This window comes from Haliaeetus albicilla, chromosome Z (assembly GCF_947461875.1).
Source record: "Haliaeetus albicilla chromosome Z, bHalAlb1.1, whole genome shotgun sequence".
Taxonomy (NCBI): Eukaryota; Metazoa; Chordata; class Aves; order Accipitriformes; family Accipitridae; genus Haliaeetus; species Haliaeetus albicilla.
Window position 1 is genome coordinate 56,004,601 of NC_091516.1, and position 21,120 is coordinate 56,025,720.

A 21,120-nucleotide genomic window follows, 5' to 3' on the forward strand; every position below is an offset into this window, starting at 1 on the left:
ACAAGGATGTATTTAATGATTTGTATATAAAAATACATATATAATATGCAGGGACCAGCTTTACTGCTCCCCAGAGTAATAAACTGTCAAGGTTTGCAGTTGCTTGGCTGTGTATGTCACAGTTGGTACAGAAATTGTGTGGTTTAATGCTGCCCTGTTTCTCCACATTGGGATTTTGGTGAGCTTCTATCATTTGATTGTCGTCAAGATATGAACTCCCAGATAGGCAGCAGAGCAGTAGTAATAAAAATCTGTTTCTGGGTCCGGAACTGGTTTGTAGAGTTCAATTTCATTCTAAGCCCGGCTTTGACTTGTTAAGATGCCCTCTGGGTGAAATGGCTTTCAGTAAAAGAGCACACAGAGCTTTTGTTACACAAGTAAAATGCTGTTCATAACTCCTGATAACATATTCTGTGGGGACAGGGTGAACTCTTCTTCTGTGCCCCCATGCAGCAGCATGTTATTACACACACTCTGACGGGGCAAACAGTGACCTCTTGCTGGAAAAGAACAGAGATGTTCCTGTGGTGGAATGGGGGACAGTAAGGGTGGGGGGTTGGCTGTGGCCTAATTTCAAACAGCAGTCACACTAGTTTTTGCTGACATTAGTAATATTATGCCTTAATTTAGAAAGCAAAACTCAGAAACAATGACAAAAGCACAGCCAGTCTAGGAATTCACTCTTGACACAGACCAGGGCTTCACTTGGCCCCAGAGGTGAAGTAGTGCCAACGCTTAGCAACAGGAACTACACTGGACCAAGAACAGCTGCTAATGCTGGAGAACCGTGGTCTTCCTCACATGGCAGATGCAGGCCAGAAAAGAAAGCCACACTGCTTCACACTTAAAACACACTGTGCCCCATGGCCCATCACATCTGGGTGAGTGTCTTTTTTTAGTACCTCTCAGAGCAGACCAAAGTGAAGCACAAACACCTGCATCCATCTATATAGAAAGGGTGTGCAGCTGTCTTAAGTCACGATTGTCACACACTTGCAGGTGGAGCACCTGTTTCTGAGGGGCAAACCTATGTGTGATGTCATAAGTCAGTGGCATCAGTAGAATCACTGCCACCAGGGCTCCAGGCATGCATCTGCTGCTTGTGCTGACCCGAGGTGGGGTGGTTGCAGGGCAATGCTACCAAGAAGCAAGTCCAGCATTCACTGTATGCGGTAATAGCTGTACAGGAAAGATCTACAGGAACAGCAGCAGCAGATGCAAGCCCTTTGAAGCCTCTAAGAGACAGCCACGTACCCACCACCCAGGGTAGGCTCGAGGCAATGAAGGAAACTAAAGCAGTAGTCATAGATATTGGCACAGGCTACTTCAAGTGTGGCTTTGCAGGGGACCCATGGCCTTCCTACATTGTTTCATCTACAGTTGGTAAGCCCATACAGGAGACTGGGAGCTTTCAAAAAGAAACCTCTCTTGGAAGAAAGCTTCAGAATAGCAATATAACCTTAACACCCATCAACCCAGTAAGACATGGCATAGTGGTGGACTGGAACTGTGTCCAAGATACGTTGGAGTGTATTTATGAGACAGAGATGAAGATTCAGCCAGAGGACCATGCTGTTCTGGTGCCAGTGCCTCCCCTGTGTTCCACCAGTGACAAGGAGAGATATGCTGAGATGATGTTTGAAGGATTTCACATGCCTGCCATCCACATTGCGTACCAGTCCCGTTTAGCCATGTACTCTTATGGAAAAACCTCAGCCCTTGTGGTGGAAAGTGGCCATGGTGCTTCACACGTGGTTCCCATCTATGAAGGTTATGTTATACGTAGCATCACTGGGAGAGTAGATTATGCTGGCTTGGACATCACACGTTATCTCATGCAGTTACTAAATGAGTCTGGAAATGCATTCACAGAACACCAGCTAAACATTGTACAGGATCTCAAGGAGAAGTGTTGTTACACTTCTATGGACCTCACACAGGACTTGAGTTTGCTTGTTCAGAAACAACAAATGGATTATGAGCTGCCGGATGGACACCTTGTCACTGTAGGCAAGGAGAGATTCCTTTGTGCTGAAGCGCTCTTCAAACCAGCCTTACTCGGCTCACAGCAGCCAGGGCTTTTGCAGCTGACGCTCACCTGTCTCAAGAAGTGTGATGCTGTTGTCAACAAAAAAATGACGGGGAATATCCTGCTGTGCGGGGGCAGCACTATGATGGAGGGCTTTGCTGACCGCTTCCAGATGGAACTGGCCAGGCTGTGCCCTAATGACAACCTCACCACAGCTGCGTCCCCTCAGAGAAAGTCTTCTGTCTGGATTGGTGGGTCTATTCTGGCCTCGCTCCACTCTTTCCAGGAGCTCTGGGTTTACAGGAGTGAATATGAAGAACATGGTCCTTCCTGCATTTTTAAGAAGTGCTTCTGAGGAAGGCAGTGGGTGCCTTAGAAAGACTGGTGTTGACAAAGGGTACTTGAATCAATTCAAGAGCACCTCCCTTCCATCCCCTTGCTATAATTAAGAGATTTCTGCTACAGCTGTATTATTTTTGTGATACTGTGTGCCTGAAAGAGGTTTTTTCCTTTTGTATTTAATGAAGCTAGACAGCAGACAGGTGACAAACTTCTACTCTAACGAGAGGATCAGGCTTCCATACCACCACATTTGCTCAGAAATTGGGACATTTCTTAAGCTAACTCCATATTTCTGCATTAATGGTTTACTTCAATTCCTGGTAACTACATCCATTTATAAGAGCATCCACAGAACTCAGAAGAGCAAATTCAGTATGGCTGTAAAGACAGCAGGTAAGGCAGAATATATTTCAAGATGACATGCATCATTAAGAAAGCAAAAGAGCATCCTAGTAGAAATCAAGGGAAAGCAGACTGGTGGCTGCTGCAGAAAAGAAGCTAAGGTTCACAACAGCAGAAGTAGAAAGCAGGACATCCCCCCTGGAGGCTCACAGACACTAGGTGCTTCTTCCAGCTCTACTGCTCCTTAGTCAAAATTCACTCAGGAGGTAGTGGGGTAGGGGTAGACAATGGACTTCAGTGATGAATTACCAGATGAATGATTTAGAAGACTGGTCTTCCACCTGGATGGCAGATTTAAAGTAATTTTGCCTTCATGGCAGAACAGGAAAACATGTCTAAGACCAGAGGGTCTTAGTTTTGACCATCACGATGATGGAAAAACAGAAAACCCCATATACATACATTAAACGAACTGCTGTGTCTAGGCACAAGCATGAATCTTCAGTAAGCCGGCAGTAGTTTTACCTTTTCTTGGGTTCTTTAAAGAGGGATCTCTTTCTAGACAATATATTAGGCTGTGCAAGACCTCAGTGTTTCCTGGCATCGGATTTAGGAATGTCAGGAATTAGTGGTGTTGGGTGTCGCATTTCAACTGCAGGGCCAGAGCCCTCCACACCCTGCAAAGGACTGCAGTCTTCATCACTCCTTTCTCCAGATCCGAAAGATGGCTTCTGTATTTCATCTTGGACTATGTTCTGCTACCATTTTGAAGATCCAGACCCAGTAAAACACTCCTACCCTGTGCAACCTTTCACGTGTTTTGCCATCTCAAGCCTTTACTCTTGGAGAATCTCTTTCCAGCCTAGTCACAGTACTTGACAACAGGCTTAAGCCACCACCACACCACCCAGAACAGGCCACGTAACTTGGAACAGCTGGAAATAAGACCACCTCAATGCTTCATGCAACACTGACAAAGGATTCTTTTACCCCTCTACTCCAACAACCCCATGCCAGCATAGCACATAGAGCACAAGCCCATATGGCTATCCAAATATGATGGGAGTTCTTGCAGCACAAAAACAATGATCTGAAGCACCAGACACATAGTAATGCCGTGCAGTAAGATCACAGCCCATTGCTGTGTCATTAGGTATCTCCAACAGCCAGGAAGCACCTTGTTTGTCTTGGCATTTTTCCACAGCACCTAACTGAAAAGGCTTGCATTGAACACAGCAGCTGCCAGGCCAAAATTAACTGAGGGAAAGAGGGGCTGCTACCCCTGAAAGGGTTTCCAGTCTTGTCCCCTTCCTCTGCTCCCAGGACTGCTGCTGTTACTTCTGGAGACAGATCGCAGAAGTATGCTGGAGTAAAACCTAATTCTCAGGTATGAGGTTAGAGCAGTTTCCAGCTGAAACAGTTCTGCAATAGCGAATAGCATCATCAGGGTAGAGCTGCTGATCTGTCAGTGCCATGGAGCAGCATTAGCTTATCTTCTTTAAACTCAGATAACTAGGGTAGTATTACCCAGCAGTCTGTGACACTGACATCCCCCACCCCTCCCCCCCTTGCTTTTATTCATGTTTTCCTCTACCCAAGATCTCCCTGGTGCAAAGAGGCACACTTTCAGGACAGTAACAGCTGTTGGTACTGCAGGGTTCGCTCTGACGTAACAAAGCGATTCTGATGAAAATCTGGTATTAGGTATTGCCAGCATCCAGCTTCAACAGAGAAAACACAACTCATCTGTTTAGCAACTACAACAATTTGCTATTGGTACATACTTACTGGCGAGATCTCTAAACCAGGCCAAATTGCTTAAAATGTGACCTGTCATCATGGCAGGAGGGAGCAAAGGCAGAGAAAACAGCCCATCCAACACTGGTGGGGTTGCTTCATCCAGAAGGGAGGGAACAGTGGTGGGAGATGCTGGATTCAGCCAGCAGCATTCAGAGCTGCACACCCTGTTACTCCCCAACCTCACAAACCACCTCTGCAGTGGGACGTGAGTGGCTGTCCCCATTCATGTGATGCCATACACGTCACAGTTATATCAGGTGGAGGGACCCTTCACTTGCATAGCCCTAAGAACAGTGTATTAGAAACGCCAGGACAACAAAGGTTTCTGTCAAGATGTAATGAAATTATATGAAAAGTTACAGTTCAGAGTCCCCTGGAATTCCAGCTTTTAGTTATTGGAGAAGATGCAATTTCCACTGTAGATTTTTACTGAGTTTTGGTGGAATAAGTAATTCTGGATCTGAAAGGCAAATAGGACAAGTGTCAGAACAGAGCATAACAGTATCGTTTCCTCAGGAGCTGTCAACAAAGTTTACTTTTCTTTACCCCAAAGGACACTATGAAGTCTCTAACATGTAACACTTCCCTTTAGTGACTGACCCCCAGCCTGGACAGAAGAGTGCCCCCAGCAGAACTGCTTACAGAAATAAATCTCTGGGGCAAATCAAGTCTCCTCTCCATTAAGTGTTCAGAACGAGGAGGCAACAATCAATGGCATAAAGCAGAACTCCGTTCGTTCACCAATAACTGGGACATCATACACAACAGCTAGCTGACTCTGATAAGTGTGAATAAGAGGCATAAGGTTTTCTCTGGTGCCAGCCCTGGCAAATGGCAATAGGCAGGCTGCATCTAGAGGTTTATAAGAGGATTTCTCCAGGCAGTGCCCAGGACTAGTAGGGGAAGAGACTGGAGGACTAGTGGGGAAGAGGGAAGACAGATGGGAGATGGGACCAGCCCTTGCTAGGTCTCTCAGCCCTAAGTTTGTATTAGCTGTGAGGAGTTCAGGACAGCAAAGCACCATGACAGACTGTAGCCTGGCCTGGCTGCCAAAGCCAGATAGAAAAATTCAGCAGGTAAGTTACAAGCAGAATCATCTAACATATTCCCTAAGAAATCAGACTTCCAATTCCCTCACAACATATAGACGCTACACACACAGGAAGCCAGGAGTACAATTCAGATGGTGGTTTTAGCACAGGATTTCAGAGCAAATAAAACCTTATTAAGAACGCTGCTGACTTGCCACAAGGTGGGAGGGTACACCATAAAGAAAAGCAATAAACTCCTAAAACTGAATAAATGCTACATCTGTTGACAGGTAGCAATGATTGCAGAGCCTCAAAGCCCACTGACCTCACTGACATTTCACACCCACATCTCACTCAGAGCCTCAACTAACCTTGTACAACAGGAGTCATCATCCTCTTCTGCTGATAGGCAGCCATAATGCTGTTTGCAGTTGAATTGGGTCCCAGGACCTGTATGAAGAAGCAATACCCATGTTCCAGCCTGCACAAAGCAAGGCTAAGAGCAGGGACACCTATAAACTCTGCTGTTAGTCTCCAAAAGCAGAAGCAGCTGCCTACAGGAGACTCACAGTCCAAAGTGACCAAGAATATGCAATCGAAGCCCAGTAATGTCTCAGAAGAGTTAACACAGAGGCAGAAAGAGACTACTACTGCTTTCGCACAGCTTCTCAGGACACAGAACCCTGACCCCAGCACCTACTTCTTCACACCACTGTAAGTGTCATTACTTGGCATGACTTCTTTCATTACAGTGCCAGCAATATTTAAAGTTCATTTGAGACTCTCAGCTCCCTGTCACATAAAACAGTTTTAATCTGTCCTTATGAGTCTCGCTAACTAGTAGTTAGGGAGAAGATACTGGGGAATATCTTGTGTTCACCATAAATGCTCAGAAACTACTTATTAGAAATAAAGACTTTTGCTTTGGAAAGGAACTAAGTGCAGCCCTTGTGATTTCCTTATTCTGCATTAAGCTGAAGCTTAGAAGCCTGACATAACCCTTCTTTTTGCAGTATACTCCTTATGATATACTGGTTCAGACTAAACAGACCAGTCTGGTAGCTTTTCACTTCACACCATAGGTCAGACAACCACTAACTACTCCAGTACATAAAAGCTATGCTAACACTTAAACCATCATGCCTAAAAAAGAAAACAGTGTTCCTATGTTCTACAAATTGCTGAAGATAAAGCTTAGGACAAGGTAACACAAGCCTTATGAGACCTCATCATGTCCAACCTGACATTCAGTACAAGGGACACAGCAGGCTATGCCTGTTGTACACACCTAGAGTGTACTGACTTGGCAGGTACTGCACAGAGTATCTTTTTGACCTCTACAGAAAAAAAGCAGATCTGGAAAGCCAGGCAAGGATTCCAGACTCTTTGCTGGAGAATGGAAAATACTGCTAAATACTTGGTATTGTATAGCAGTCATGATGGGTATTGTGGGTGAGCACAGACCGGGTTGACAGAACTCTGCTGCAGGTCTGGAGTCCAGACTTCTGGGATCGAGGTCTCCATCAACTGCAAAACCTCTTGCAGGACTTGCTGTAATGCCCCAGCTTGCTCATCATAACCAAAGAGCACAAGCTGCTTCAGAAGGATGTGTAGGTCTCCTGCAGAAGGGAACAGAAGCACAACTAACAGCAGTTAACACAGGTATGCTAAATAAACAGCTGTATTTCTCTGGTATCAGAGCGCAGGAAGGGGAGCAGCAAATCAGAACTTGTTCTGTCCCTATCCTGGCCCTACAGTGCCTGAATACAGATGTGGGACAAATCTGTCACATCACTTGACAAGGCCTCACTTCTCTACTGACAAACTTCAGATGTGGAGAGCTCACACTATTACGTGTTCTTCCAGGCACAGAGCCAGATGAACTAAATCAAGGTCCAACAGAGATGGTCTTATGGACCAGGCAGCTTCCCTCCCCAGCATACATATCCATTAAGAACAAGAGGGGGCACACTGCCTCAGCTGTCCTCGCAAGCTGCGGAGTGGATTAAGATCAAGTGTCCTACCCTTCACGGTCTCAACAGCACGAACATTTTCTCCCAGGACTTCCAGAAGGGCCATATCTTCAAAAGGACTCCCCTCCTTCAAGCTGTATCTCTTGCGCTCAGCCTTGCGCCGGTTCTTTGAGGATCGCCTGAAAAGGAGGATGCTTAATTATAGTGTGCACAACAGAATTAGTTATAACAGGGTAAGTCTGAAGGAACATCAACAGTGTGCATGAAACTTGTACACAAGCCCTTACTCTCTCCAGTGAGGGGACTGCATGTAGGCTTATGTATCTTTGTGTCAATGTTTTCAATGCTACTCAACCAACATCCTTTGTGGTCTGAAACACAAGTCAGTAGTTGGGCTGTTTCTCTACTACAAAAAGGAGTGCTCTGTGTTCCTGCAAGGTTGAAGCATTGCTCTAAGCACAAAGTAGGGGAAATTGTTTGGCAGTAGTCACCATTAGACAAACCTGAGCTCCACTTGAAACAATCTGGTACCAGTGTCTGTGCTTGCCTGTGCACATTTTCATTTCTGCTATTTCCAAAACTGTGCACTAATACAGCTCAGCTCCTGCCCGTTATGACAGGAAAACAACCTCTAATCATAGGCCAGTACTAGTTGCATAACATCACAAAATGATCAGCACACTGACACAGGTGAATACTAAGGTTGCATTATCTTCCTCTTTTCATCTGGGCCACAGAAAGTGCCCTAAGAAGTCCGCACTTTTCCCAACAATGGTATTTTTCCACATTTCAGCTAGGGAATTCAGAAGCAGTCCCACAGACTACACTGGCCTCTAACATACTCCACCCCACACTGCAGCTCACATTCTTAAGAGCACTCAAAAGCAGCACAGACGCCTGCTGTGGGAAGACACCGGTATGAGATTTAGTAGCAATCCCCACCCATCAATTGCAGAACCTAGGACAAAGAGAACAAGCCATGCACACAAGCTGTTAATGTTTGAGGGGCTCTGCCCATATTCTGTGTCAAGCCTCCTACAGCCAGCTATTCTGGCAACACACCTGATACCCACAGAGCCAGCTCCTGCCCAGAGTCTGTGTTCAGAGCTCCTCTGCTGGGCACTCAGTTCCTGTTGGACTAGTAGCTTCTGGCATTTTCTGCTCTCTCCCTCCCAATAAGAGTTAAAATAACCACGAAATGCCTGTAATTAAAGCAGCTTCAAGGCACGCACAGCTGCGAGGAGGAGCATGCCAAGCATGAGCAAGCTGCCCTCCCAAATGCTGATGCCAGGGCAGCCACTACCTAATTTGGAGGCAGATACCTACACTGATATTCTTGAACTGCTGTGTGAATATTTGCTGTTCATGTCGCTGGCTGTCACAACACTGCTGGTTTCAGAGAAAAGATCCAATTCTGGGCAATTTTGCATTTCGTAATCTGCAAAACATGTTAACAACTGTCACAGTATGGAAGAAGGTCACAGTTATTCCAAGCTTTCTCTCAGAGTAATCTATGTAGCTTGTTGGAGAAGCAGCTTGGGCAGATTCATTCTACCTGTTAGTGTTTCAGAGCCTTACAGCTCTCAACCCCACTAAGCCAGCACATGAGAAGAAACAGGAATTGTGACAAGAACACTGCTCCTCTGCCCTGGTGGGGATTGTGATATTAAGCAGCACAATCAGAGGGATGACAATCACAGTGTAGCAAATCTGGACCAGGACAAAGCATTCTGCTTTCAGAAAACTTCCCTGAGCCTGTGCGAGCTGGCAGGTGAATATGCCTAGTAGGTACTCAGAACAAAGGACATACGGAACACTGTCTGACCCAGCCAAGCTGGCACTGTGGAGACAATACTATGTCATTTTGAAGAGCTTTCAGGTGCATTTGGATCCCATGAAAGCTGTGACACAGACAACACTGAAAATAAAGCTGTCTTTACAGAATGAGCAAGGTCAAACAATCATAGCCCAAGTATGGTGAGGAGGGGGTGAGAAGAATGCTGTTCTACCGTTGTAGATAGCACTGGAGCTAGAAAAGAGCACAGCTCCACCAGGGCAAATGGAAAGCACAAAGCAAAAGATGATCACGGTTACTTATGCAGAAGAAAGTCATAAATATTTCAATACCAACCCTGCAGGGTCTCACAAGCCTTCTTCTTCAGCTCTCGGACCACTTGCAAGCGACTCTTATGCTGAAGAAATGCTGTTTTCTGAGAATCTAGGAAGATCAGCTGACTTTTCTGAGCTGCTCAATAAGAAAATCAGAACAGAAACATTTGTGCAAAAGAACCAGAAAAGCATTTTTTTTTTTTACACAAGAAGTTTGAAGGAGCACAGTCCTTCAACAAGCTCAGAAGCCAGGTGCAAAGCACACAAAAGGACTCAAGTGGAAGGAAATTCAAAGCTTGTAATACAGGAGCCCACCAGACAAGATGCACCTGGATGCAGAGTGAATTAACCTGTCAGACAAGCATTTTCTAGAACAAGAGTCTGTTTCTGACAGAGGAAGAGTGGAAAGCTCTGTGGCCACATCCCTTTACATTAATTAGGTTTGAATTAAAGAAAAAAAAAAATCCCTCAACTCATAAAGCCTACTGCCCATAGTACGAAAAGGAAAACCAACCAATAGTAACCAACCATCCTTCCTGAATGGAAGGGAGAATACAGCCATCAAATCAAATTTTTCAAAAACTACTCATAAAAGCTTACAGGACGGTTAGCCATTTTCTTAGTCCACAGCTCTGTTGCCACATGTGCTCTGAATAGGGACTGTCCTGCTTGTTCATGGACAGGCAGACACAGACCCCTTTGCATCTTGTGACTGTGAGGTCTGGAAAAGCTCAAAAGGAGCTTGACTAAGCTAAAAAGAGCCCATGACACTGCAGGGCTTGAAGCTGCATTGAGTAGAGTCAAATGCAGCTAACTGGGCAGCATCAGTTAGGCAGAATCAAAGCATCCTTTCATACAGCTTCTAGTACTGGAGTGCTGTGACTTCCCACAGACCCAGTAAAGACCTCCTTCAGCCTCTACAGCACAGAGAAGTCTCAGATTCTTGCACAGATTCACCTTCCAGAATAGCAGGTTTGAAATTGGTCTCCAAGATATCCAGTCTACCATACTTGTGAATCTGGAGCAGGGAAAGGAAACAAGGTATTATTTAAGGATCTAACCCAGATCCCATCCCTCTGTTCTTGCACTCTAAAGAAATATTTCCACTCTGGTTCTTGTGCTCTGAAATGTCCTACCAGTCTTAAAGCCTCTTCCCAGAGAGCCCCTTCTAAGAGCAGAAGAACAGCCTCTTCATAGTCCTAGAAGGAAAGAGCAATCATGTACTGCTACTGATGCTAGTAATACACATTCAGCTAGCACCTATTCAGATGCACATTTCTCCACAGAAGTATCACAGTCAGGACAGGAAAACACCACTGTGCCAGGTACTGTGAAGTGCTGACATAAAAAACCCCCAAACAAATTATGCTATTTCTCCCATGCTGAGGGGAAATCCCTCTGGAACTCTGTCTTCCTTACTCTGGCCCTCAGGCTTCAGCTCTCTGAGCCAAAAGCTTCTCATACCAAAACAGAGGCAGCTTCATGAGTTGAAAAACTCAGGGACACAGCATTCATCCCCACGCTGCTCAGTGCATCACCTGGACCTGCTCTGCCCTCCCCATGCAGACTGTGTTGCTGTCAGCATGCATGGAGTCACACGTGGCCCAGGAGAACAGAGAAAACACAGATGGCATATCTCTCTGACAGGGGTTACTACTGGGGCACAGACAGGAGGGTGATTACATTACCTGAGTGTACTGCTCCAGGAGTACGGCTGCCTCTGCATACTTTCTCTGTTCAACTAGTTTTCCTACAAGAAAAAGTGGAGTTTAGCTTTTCAGAAGCAGCCGGATTTTGTGCCAGAAAACTACAAAGTAGAGGAAAACTCCACACACTGAGACGCTTTCTACCTGCTCACACGCTTACTCAATGTGCCTGGTAAAAAGAAGGGCTGCCTGATGCCAGGAATTCATTAACTTGCAACATCATCAGCCAGTTGCTTGTGAAATTGCTGGTGCATGTCCCTCAAAGTCAGCTGGAGAACATTTTCTCCCCAGTCTGAGACAGAAATAGTGAAGAGTCTCTTAAGTAGAGGGGGCCAGGATGTTAAAAGGAAATCTCTCAAGAGCTTCAGTGTATCACAGCCTTGTGATCTGCAGGGAGCACTTTGCCGCCTGCTCTCTGTGGTATGGACAGCAACCATCAAGCTTGTGGGATTCTGCGCTTCTAGTTCCCCAAAAGTCAGAACTAACTTTGGCACTGGCTAACATGCTAGGATGCAATGTGAGAGCGCAAGTGATATACAACACCAGGAAAAAAAAATAAGAAATTACCCAAGCAAAGCAATCTCATTCAAGGCAGCTTTTGTCTGCTCATTTCGCTGAACTACAGTTGTGATTTAAGAGGGGCACCAGAAAAAGCATTAAAGGCAAGACATGAAGGATCCAAATTACATTATGTGACAGAAAAAGAAAATACTGCTCTGGAAGACCACACTCCCAGGAGCCATATTACCATTGTGTAAGGGGACCGTTCATAAACTCTGCCTCTGAGTAAGGCAGAAGTCAGGATGACGCTCCATTTCTCTTGCTGAAATATATGCCAGGTCCACAACACATGCAGTCTGATATGTCCTAGTGAGCACAAATTCTGAGACCAGCTACCTTCTTCTCCTGCAGCAGGACAGCACGTAGCTTTACATGTACCCACTGTACCTAGCTGCTAGCAGGCTTTAAGGAGAAAACATGAAGATGCAGCTCTGAATTACCCAACAGCCTTTAAGGTCTGTGACTAGGCACAGTATGTCAATGATGTCTAGAGGCCTCAGTCATTTCAGACTCTTCAAAGAATCTCCATTCCCTGAGGTTAACCAAGGAGGCAATTTGGCATAGCAGTTCAGCAACCAGTTGCAAGGAAAATGTGCAAGAAGCAGTCAGCACGGGGCAGCCAAGACCACAGCTAGCTTGGCAACTCCTGGGTGCCCACCAGCTCAGCTCTAACATCTTTTGGTTCCTTTGAGAAACAAAGGCAATGTGCAATCACACAAACACTTGGGAAACATGGGACCTTTGTTCTCCCTTTAAGAAAAATGCTGCTGAAGACTGAGGTTTTCATTAAATTTTAGGAAAACCCAAAACGAACCAAAAATAACAGCAGCCAGTTTTGTTCTGCACACTTCCATCTCCTCAAGGCCTACCTGCCATGCCCCGTGCCAGGCTGGACAGCTTATCCTTTGTGTAACCGAGCCGTGACGCCATGCACAGAGCTTGCTGCCAGCTGCCACTGCTCTGGAAAGCATCAAGTGCTTTCGCAAAGATGCCAGCACGAGCAAATACCAAGGCAGCCTGTTCATATAGCTGCTTCTGAATCAAGTACTCCCCATACGCATTGCTGATATCCTGCAAGAAAGGGACAGAAGAGAAATAAGAAATCAACACTATCAGTAGCAGTCCTCCACTTATAAAATTACCTGTACAACTCGAACATAAGCAGCTGCTGTCTCATTCCTGCTCTCACTCAAGGTGTTGAGGATGTGCAAACACAGCTGTAAGAGAATAAAAAGCTTGCATACTGCAGTGTCACATGTTTACACACCTTGTACTCCTGAGTGCTAGAGGGGTACAGCTTCAAGGCATCACAATACTGACTCTGATCCTTCACCAAGTTCAGAAATTCAGGGAAGTGTTCAGGACCTGCAGAAATAATTTATTTTTCATAGCAATAGAAGAGAAAGTACATGGCTCTCATGGCTCCCAGCCAGTCTGGCTTCACTGCATTAAGAAGCAATTCCAGGTGCTTGTGTAGAAGAGCACAAAAGCACCTATTCTACTACTGAAAATCAAGGTGTTCACTTCCTTGAGGTTTGCTCCACTTTGCAGCAATATTAACTGGGGACAAGTCACCTACAACAGGAACAAAACAAGACTTATGCTTTATGATCACAGAGTAGTGAACACTGTCACCCCTTTCTCCCTGCGCCAAGCTACACTACAAAAAACATGTAGCAGAACTTAACCATGCACTACCAGGAGCAAAGATGACCTTGTGCAATCCTTCTCTTTCTTCAGCTATTTCCCCTCAAAGTCTCTCCAAAATGGAAATGTTCCACTGCAGAATTTCTCCTTAGAGATGCTGCATGTGCAGGACACCTACCACATTTGCTGAGATGCCCAAGAGCTTTTGTGTATCTCTTCAAGTGTCTGTCTATTGTATATCGCTGATAATTGGTTTCCATTTTCCGGAGGGTATTTAAGAAGGGCAAGTATTCTTTTGGATCCTGCAAAGAGTAAGAAAAACTGCAGTTGAGCTAATCTGGTAAGATCCTTATTTGCCCCCATTTTCACGAGCAGACAGCCCCATATTTGAAATTGTATGATAATACATTAAAAGGCTTTTTAAAAAAAAAAAAAAAAAAAAAAAAGTAAGCCATCTTAAAGAATCACTTCTGTATATATACTTTCGCCAGGAATAACTAACAAATTACCAGGCTCCCATGCGGACTTCAGCAGTATGTAAAGGCTGAAGACATTTAAAATTCAAGGCTATGCATCACATCAAATATTGTTTTCCATTAGCTACTATCATGTATACATTTGCAACTGTAAAGCTGATCAACTTTCCCCACACCAAAGGTCATAAAACTTGTTAACATGAATAGGGTGTTTTAACTGATGGACAGCAGGCTCTGCTGCAACATTAGGAAACTCTGAAGATCCTGATGGGCACTTCCATTCAGAGATTACAAATTAAACCTGCTGGAAGACAGATACTATTATCGTGGCCACCACCAAATAAGCAAGAATCAAAAGAGTACAGAATTGGGAACATAAGGCATGCAGTCATAACATTTCAGACCACAGTCCCTCGCTTCCCCAGAGCTACTTTTCTGTGCTGCTCTAGAAGAACTCTATTTCACCTTGAGCACAAGCAAGTTTCCAAAGCTATGCTCAACAAGTATTAAGGGATGCAGAGACATGCCACCTTCCCAGCATCATCCCAAGCACACACAGGACATCTAAGCAACTGGAATGCTGCCTGCGTAGAGAGCTATGACTAACAAAACATGTGGGCTGATCCACAGACTACAAAGAACCTTTGGGAAAGAAGAAAAATAGTTCCTTGGCTGGAACTATAAGCCAAGACCTTTTGAGACTTTTCTGCCACCATGATGACTAAATCAAAGTCATATGTCCCCAAGGAATAATCATACAATTCATTGACATCCACAAGAAAAAGCAGGTACTTCAGTGCTTCTTCTGCACTCACAGCTTTGACATCTGGAGTAATGCTTTCTGTAATGAGATAAAGAAGCATAAAATCAGTTACACCATCAGCAGTGGAACTCCGCTCTGAAGGCAGGATGCATTATCAAGCACATCCTTGGCACCAGAGAGGGATCATCAAACTAATGGCTCATTCTGTCTTGCAGGAGGGATTACTTTGCCTTTCCTGGGCAACTTCAAGGACGAGCCCAAGCACAGTAACTTGTTAAGTGTGCAACAGTGACAAGTCAGAAGTATCAGCACAGAAAAAAAGCAAAGTTTGCCAGTTTGAAATACCAGGACCCAGAATGGGAACCCCTGTTCGATGCTGGGAGAACTAGAGTTCTGACTGGAAAGAGAAAACAGCTCCAACTCTGGGCTATCTACTGACACACCCAGATAAAAGGATGACCTGAGGGCATGCATAGCAGTGTATCTTAGCTGACATGCTGCTTTTCCATTAACACACAGCTAGTTTCAAGTACATTTCTGTTTTCTGGCTGACTCCATGAACAGCCACCTTAAAATAATTTTCAGGGTAAACCATGCTAACAAAGAAAGCTCCTGCAGCAAACCACCCGTTCTGAAAACTTTTGAGTTCCTGATACAAGACCTCTAAGATCATGAACCTTCTGGAGAGCAATTTCCAGTTCTGGAGGACTTTTCTTTACGTGTGCTGTCAGTATCGATAGGCAGTATCTGAAAAAAACAGAAGTAGTAAATGAAAAAGCAAGAAGGCAGAAACACTCCTTATTCCTATTTTAGCACAGCTTGTGCAAGTTCTAGTTTACATTTTAGTAAAAAAATCCCAAACTCAGGTATTTCAGTCTCTTTAAAGGAAGGCAGGAAAAATGGGAACAGAACAGAATACACGAGAAAGGTATTTCTACTCAGCATGTCTCCCCAAACATGTCACAAGAATAGAGGTGTGTTCTGAGTAGAATGAGCTTCCTTACCATGCCCAGCTAGCATAATGGAGAGAGAACATGTCCCTCTGAAAGCTCAGACAGCAGGGCAGTTTTCCAAATCAAATTTGGCACAAAAATGGTCTTTTTTATAAAAGGAAAGCTTTCTAGGAGGTTATTTCCACTTTCATACATTTCACGCATACTATTTCAAAATAGCTTTCCCAGCTAGGGGGGTGCTTTGTTTCTGAAACTGTTTGCTGAAAAGTGTCTAAATTTTCAGGGTTCAGCAGCAACCCACCATCTGTTGCTCCTCTATCCACTGTTTCACATATAAGCTGCCAATGCTTTAACACTGCTTCACTAACCACTGTTATTATCCTATTTTCCCATCCTTTCTTTGTCTGGTCTTGATTCATCCAAGGAGGATGGTTACCAAAAAGGTAGTAATTCAGAAATATGCAGCTGAAGATGTACAGAAGTAACTCAGTCTCAAATGGAACAGCAACATCTTTCCAAAAGGCCAGCTGCTCCAAAACACCATCACATCTCCCTGAGATGACAATCTTACTCATGTCTCTCTGTCCCCTATGCCACACAGCCTGTTCCTAAGTTGAGTGTATTTCTTAAACCCTTATAAGCATCCTCTAAAAAGTTGTATGTATGGCTATCTGTGGAATTATTAGATGCTGTGGTTTTCAGGACAGCATCCTCAGCAGATGGAAAGTATGGCTACATAACTTCTGTGGAGCACAGGCTCGCCTGAGACGATCTGAAGCAAAGTAACTGACATTAAGGACAGCTTCACTTTCTGCAAATGACTTATAGGAATCCTTGTAGTGGTTCCTTCATCTACAATAAGAAAATGCTCACTTTTGAGGGTCAATGTGTTCCATGGCAACTCTCATCACATCACATATGAGGTTTACTTTTTTCTGATCAGGATGCTGGCATGGTTGAACATTACTGCTACCATTCAGAGATGGGTACATACTCTTTGTGAAATCTTCTTCTCTAAATAAAAACAGATACCATGAATACCAGTACGATCCATTAAATAGCCCAGCACAAAGACAGTAACATTAAGAAACATAAATGCATGCAGAAAAGAACTACTCAACAAAATAGCTCATATGTCATTCAGTACTGACACACAACCTGCCACACTACCAGAAAGCTCTCCAACATCTCTCATCCATCCCAAGTGATTCTCAGCCAAGAGAGGCATTGAAAAAAACAGGTCAGAACAAGTACTTTAGTTGCACAAAAAAATTTCAAGATACAGCTGTCTTTTACTAAATTCACTAGGGAGATGCTGAGCACAGACCACTTCTGAAAATTAATCCATTTGCTTTTATTTCTACACAAAGATTTAAGGTCAGGTCAAAACTGAAAATAAACCAGAACAGCTAAATGATAGCTCCAGCTCCTAAACAATTATTTACTTCAGCAAGCTTGAGAAGTCCTGAAGCTACTAATGCCCTAAAGCCTCTTGTCGCCAGGGGACCTAATTTGGGAATCTAAGCAAGTATCTTGGCCTCAGGCTTCAGATAAAGCAGTGCTGCCTTGCTCCTCTTTACAAGGGAACAAAACTTTCTCCGATCACATTTACTCCTGTACAGCAAATCAGTAGACAAGTCAAAACAGTCAGATGTACTAATCCCTTGCTGGAAAAATCTAAAGGTTGCCTGCAAGCTGGAATTCCCAACAAGACACTCTGACTGTCCCTGAAACTAGTGAGCTTAGTCAAGTCTTTATGACCCAACATGCCAGATTTCTGACTGACTCCTTGCACCCACATTGAAGGGCTGCCAGTATTTTGACAAAATAATGTACCACCACTGATTACATTCACACTTCCATTTGCAGAATTATACTCACTTCAGTTCTGTGAAAAACAAGTTGATACAGTTCACAGAATCTATTTGCCTGATAAAGGTTTCTGCATTTTCCAGAAATACCTGAAATGAATATTACTACTGTTATTCTGAAGAAGTACATTAAGTACAAGAACAAACTCAAAGACCTTGTCCGAATGCACAAGATGAAGGAAATGCTAAATCTGATCTGCCTGCAGGAGGATGCAGCAGTGCAGAGCAGCCATCTCTGCTGAAAGCAGAACTGACAGCACCACCTACTTTTTTGAGCCCACTGTTCAATGTCAATGGATTCTAGGCCAGATGGATATGGAAAACAACACAACAGAACTGGGCATACTTGCCTTGGGATTGTGGTCATAAAGAAGATTGAGGTTGATTCGCAGCTTCCTCATACATTGAAATGCTTCCCTGAACATAAGCCTGGAGGAATGAGTCAGGTGGGATAGTTTACATAGTGGATAGGTGCAGTACCTGCACATAAAGGCAACTGACTAGAGGTAGGCACAGACCCCCTGGGAAGGGAACAGCTTAGGCAATAAGCTGTATAGATTGCCTTCCAGAAAAAACGTGCAAGGCCAATCCTGTTCATTGCCAGCCTCTGCAGCGGGACAGACCAGCATGCCAGATTAAGGAAGCAATACAGGCCTTGCATTATTTTTTTTCCTCTCTTAAAGCAGAGAATTACAGTTTAATCTAATGGACCAGCTTCTGTTTCAGCAAACTTCAATGTAAATCAATTAAACAAATAAAACATGAAGCACAGCAAGCTTCATCAAGGAGTAACTGACATGTGTGGAGAATGGAGCCAGTGAAGATTTCTCCCACCCACACAGTCTCAGCACACATATAAGCCCTTCAGTGGTGAAGTGAGAGGCACCTGGGACCGCTGAAAGCTGGACTTCCGGCTGGTAGACCCAGAAACAGTTTCATTCCCACTAACGAAGTCAATTCCTTTGAGTTTAGCTTCCCTCCCTTCAGCACAACAAAACCAGGCCAGCCAGCCTCTAACAGCTCAGACTGGGGGAGAGAAGACCAGAACATACCACTGCCATTTACCTGTCTAGCCACTTCCGAATCTGGGCAAGAACCAGAGCTCGGTGGTGAACAGTCTCCAAATTTCCTCTTGGCATCTATAACGCAAGGTCCACACAATTATTTATTTGTAGTTACTCTGCCTATATTGAAGGCAAAGTGAGGACTGGCCAATTTTCTAGGCCTGTCTGCTACTTGTAGGTGCATGGGCCTGTTCATTGACTTCAAGAGACATGCAATTTTAAGAAGTGTGGAAAAAAACCTGAAAATTCTCTCAGCTCAGAAACATTCTGTCCTTAGGAGGTTCAACTCCACTGAACTGGGCAAGACTCACATCAACCTCATCAAGCTTTCAGGTTAGCCCTGCTCCGAGGAGGATGTTGGGCTACACAACTCCAGAGGTGCTTTTCAGATGACATCCTTCTCCATTCTGTGAACCTCTGCTGGTTCTGAAGAGTGAGCTCAGCACTTCAGACAAACTTAGTGCCAAGGCTAATGGAGGGCTGCTAGCAAATACAGCAGTTACTAAGAGGCAAGTCAGAGATTCAGTGAGAGGCCACAATATGTAGCACTACACTACCTCAGCCATAAAGAATTTGAATAGCCCATCCCAGTTCTGTACACACCTAGCTGCCTGTGCTGAATCTAACTCCCACAGGCATGCTCAAAATCCCTCCACATCCAGCCAGGCAGCTGGAGATCTGTGAGGTGCTGTGCTACAGCACTACAGGGCAGCAGCTTTGTAGCACTGCATGCGCTGTTTGCAGGTTAACCAGCTGCCCACTGAGATGGCTCCCTTACACCCCCTGACAGCAGACCTCAGCAGACACGGGCAAAGCACTGACCTGCAGCACAACCTGTGTGTCCTGGGGCACAATGGTGATGATACGCGAACCTCGCTCCACCTTGCGCAGGGTCTCACTGTTGGGTGCAGCAGCACTGCTCAGGCCAGCCTGAAGTGCTGAAGACAGCATATTTATCAGCACACATGGCACACCGCAGCACAGTGCCCCAGTCAGGCTTTCCTACGCGGCCCTGCAAGGTTGTACTGGACCAACTGAGTCAACAATACACCAGAGATCTTCAACAGTTCTGGACAGGAAGAGGATCTCTTAGTGCTAAGCACTGCTGTATACAAAGTAGAGATGTGTCCTCTATACAATAGGATCACAAAGCTCAACAGACCAGATGAGAGGAGCACTGAGAGATGTAAAGGACCAGTAAGTTGGAGCCTTTTGGACGTAGAGGGGAGGGAGAGAATGCAGGGCTAAGCTGTTGAAAACAGTGAAGGGACAACAACTACAGGACAAATCCTGCTCCCTGGGAGGAGCATGTGACACATAAGACAGCTCCCTGTGACCCTTGCTCTCTGACAGATTTCTGAAAGCAGCTCTCTTCCTCTGTCTCTTAAGCAGCTGCTCTGAGTGACCCAAATACAGTAGGTTTGGGTGTGAAAAGTGGGGAGATCTTGTGGTTCCAAGACAATGGCCATGAGCTGTGAGCAGCAGGCAGCCAGAGCTGGCATTTACCTTTCACTGATATGTTCTTCAAGCAGAAGCACTGACAGGTGTGGGAGTTGGTTGTCACCAACAAAAACTCATTGTATGTTGCAAATGAGGTGATGTTGGAAGCGACCTGTGGAAAAATGATGAAGTTTATCGCTGTATAGAGCGGAACAGGAAAGCTGCCTTTGGCAGAGGAAAAGGGGATGCGATGAGGGGCAAAAACTTTGATACCTCAGTATCATTAACAAAAAACCGGCATCGATCTGTGAGACCCAAGATCATCTCCTGTAAAGAGACAGGATGACAAGTATAAGCTTGTAAGTGTAAGTATCACAACATCCAGTATTTCACAACACTGACCAGCACTGGATTGAAGTACCTTAAAATTAGGTACTGAGCACCTCATGTGAATTACTTAGAGAAGCTGGACAGGAAGTCATGCAACCTCTATACCAGGAGGGCTTACTTAAGTGTCTTAAAACACTCTGGCTGGAAACCCAGCTTGGTCTACCCTGTAAGAGAAACTGCACAGTAACAAAATAGAAGAAGAAACCATGCCAGATTATTTAGTTTTTTAAATACCAGAGGAAAAGCACTAGTACAGAGCAGAGCAAAGCAGCTCCATAGAGCACTCACCTGGATGCATCCTGAAGGAAAGAAACCATGAAACTACTAGCAAAATAGCTAGTTGTTCCTTAAGCTGTTGTAACTATCAAGAAACCATCACCAATACAAAACACCAGTAGCAGGTGATATACAGTAACTCAGTGCAGCCATATTTGCTAATACGATAAGTTCAGATAAAACAAATCAAAATGCTGTTTTCAAAAAGAGCACGGCAGTGACTGCTGGAAATTTTAATATGAAATTTCTTGCTCTTCAATGACATTGTTCATTATATTCATAGAGCGGAAAGATTGGGTGTTAACTGCAAGCCATCAGAAATGCTCTAGAAGACAAGGAATGGTATG

General features: G+C 44.6%; 2 protein-coding genes across 5 annotated transcripts in view; one reads left to right on the plus strand and one right to left on the minus strand.

Moving 5' to 3' along the window:
• The first annotated feature begins 1,280 nt into the window (after positions 1 to 1,280).
• On the plus strand, positions 1,281 to 2,384 carry LOC104317210 (actin-like protein 7A). The gene has a single exon (XM_009917951.2). The coding sequence runs from the start codon at positions 1,281 to 1,283 to the stop codon at positions 2,382 to 2,384; it is 1,104 nt and encodes a 367-aa protein (XP_009916253.2).
• A 2,451-nt stretch (positions 2,385 to 4,835) lies between these two features.
• ELP1 (elongator acetyltransferase complex subunit 1) overlaps positions 4,836 to 21,120 on the minus strand; it is a 32,286-nt gene continuing 16,001 nt past the window's right edge. For all 4 annotated transcript variants that reach the window (XM_069776365.1, XM_069776366.1, XM_069776364.1 and 1 more), the window contains 21 exons: positions 20,381 to 20,434; positions 20,174 to 20,279; positions 19,490 to 19,605; positions 18,669 to 18,742; positions 17,954 to 18,032; positions 17,614 to 17,693; positions 16,606 to 16,746; positions 15,441 to 15,526; positions 14,709 to 14,857; positions 13,719 to 13,842; positions 13,161 to 13,258; positions 12,763 to 12,964; positions 11,315 to 11,376; positions 10,763 to 10,825; positions 10,584 to 10,644; positions 9,649 to 9,762; positions 8,844 to 8,955; positions 7,569 to 7,696; positions 7,009 to 7,163; positions 5,916 to 5,994; positions 4,836 to 4,973 (listed from right to left, as the gene is read on the minus strand). In XM_069776365.1, the coding sequence (XP_069632466.1) occupies positions 4,906 to 4,973; positions 5,916 to 5,994; positions 7,009 to 7,163; positions 7,569 to 7,696; positions 8,844 to 8,955; positions 9,649 to 9,762; positions 10,584 to 10,644; positions 10,763 to 10,825; positions 11,315 to 11,376; positions 12,763 to 12,964; positions 13,161 to 13,258; positions 13,719 to 13,842; positions 14,709 to 14,857; positions 15,441 to 15,526; positions 16,606 to 16,746; positions 17,614 to 17,693; positions 17,954 to 18,032; positions 18,669 to 18,742; positions 19,490 to 19,605; positions 20,174 to 20,279; positions 20,381 to 20,434 (2,151 nt within the window). In that variant the 3' untranslated portion in view covers positions 4,836 to 4,905. The remainder of the gene's footprint in view (positions 4,974 to 5,915; positions 5,995 to 7,008; positions 7,164 to 7,568; positions 7,697 to 8,843; positions 8,956 to 9,648; positions 9,763 to 10,583; positions 10,645 to 10,762; positions 10,826 to 11,314; positions 11,377 to 12,762; positions 12,965 to 13,160; positions 13,259 to 13,718; positions 13,843 to 14,708; positions 14,858 to 15,440; positions 15,527 to 16,605; positions 16,747 to 17,613; positions 17,694 to 17,953; positions 18,033 to 18,668; positions 18,743 to 19,489; positions 19,606 to 20,173; positions 20,280 to 20,380; positions 20,435 to 21,120) is intronic.

Excerpts from the sequence above, each read along its gene's own strand:
- LOC104317210 (XM_009917951.2), top strand. The coding sequence starts at position 1,281 with ATGAAGGAAACTAAAGCAGTAGTCATAGATATTGGCACAGGCTACTTC.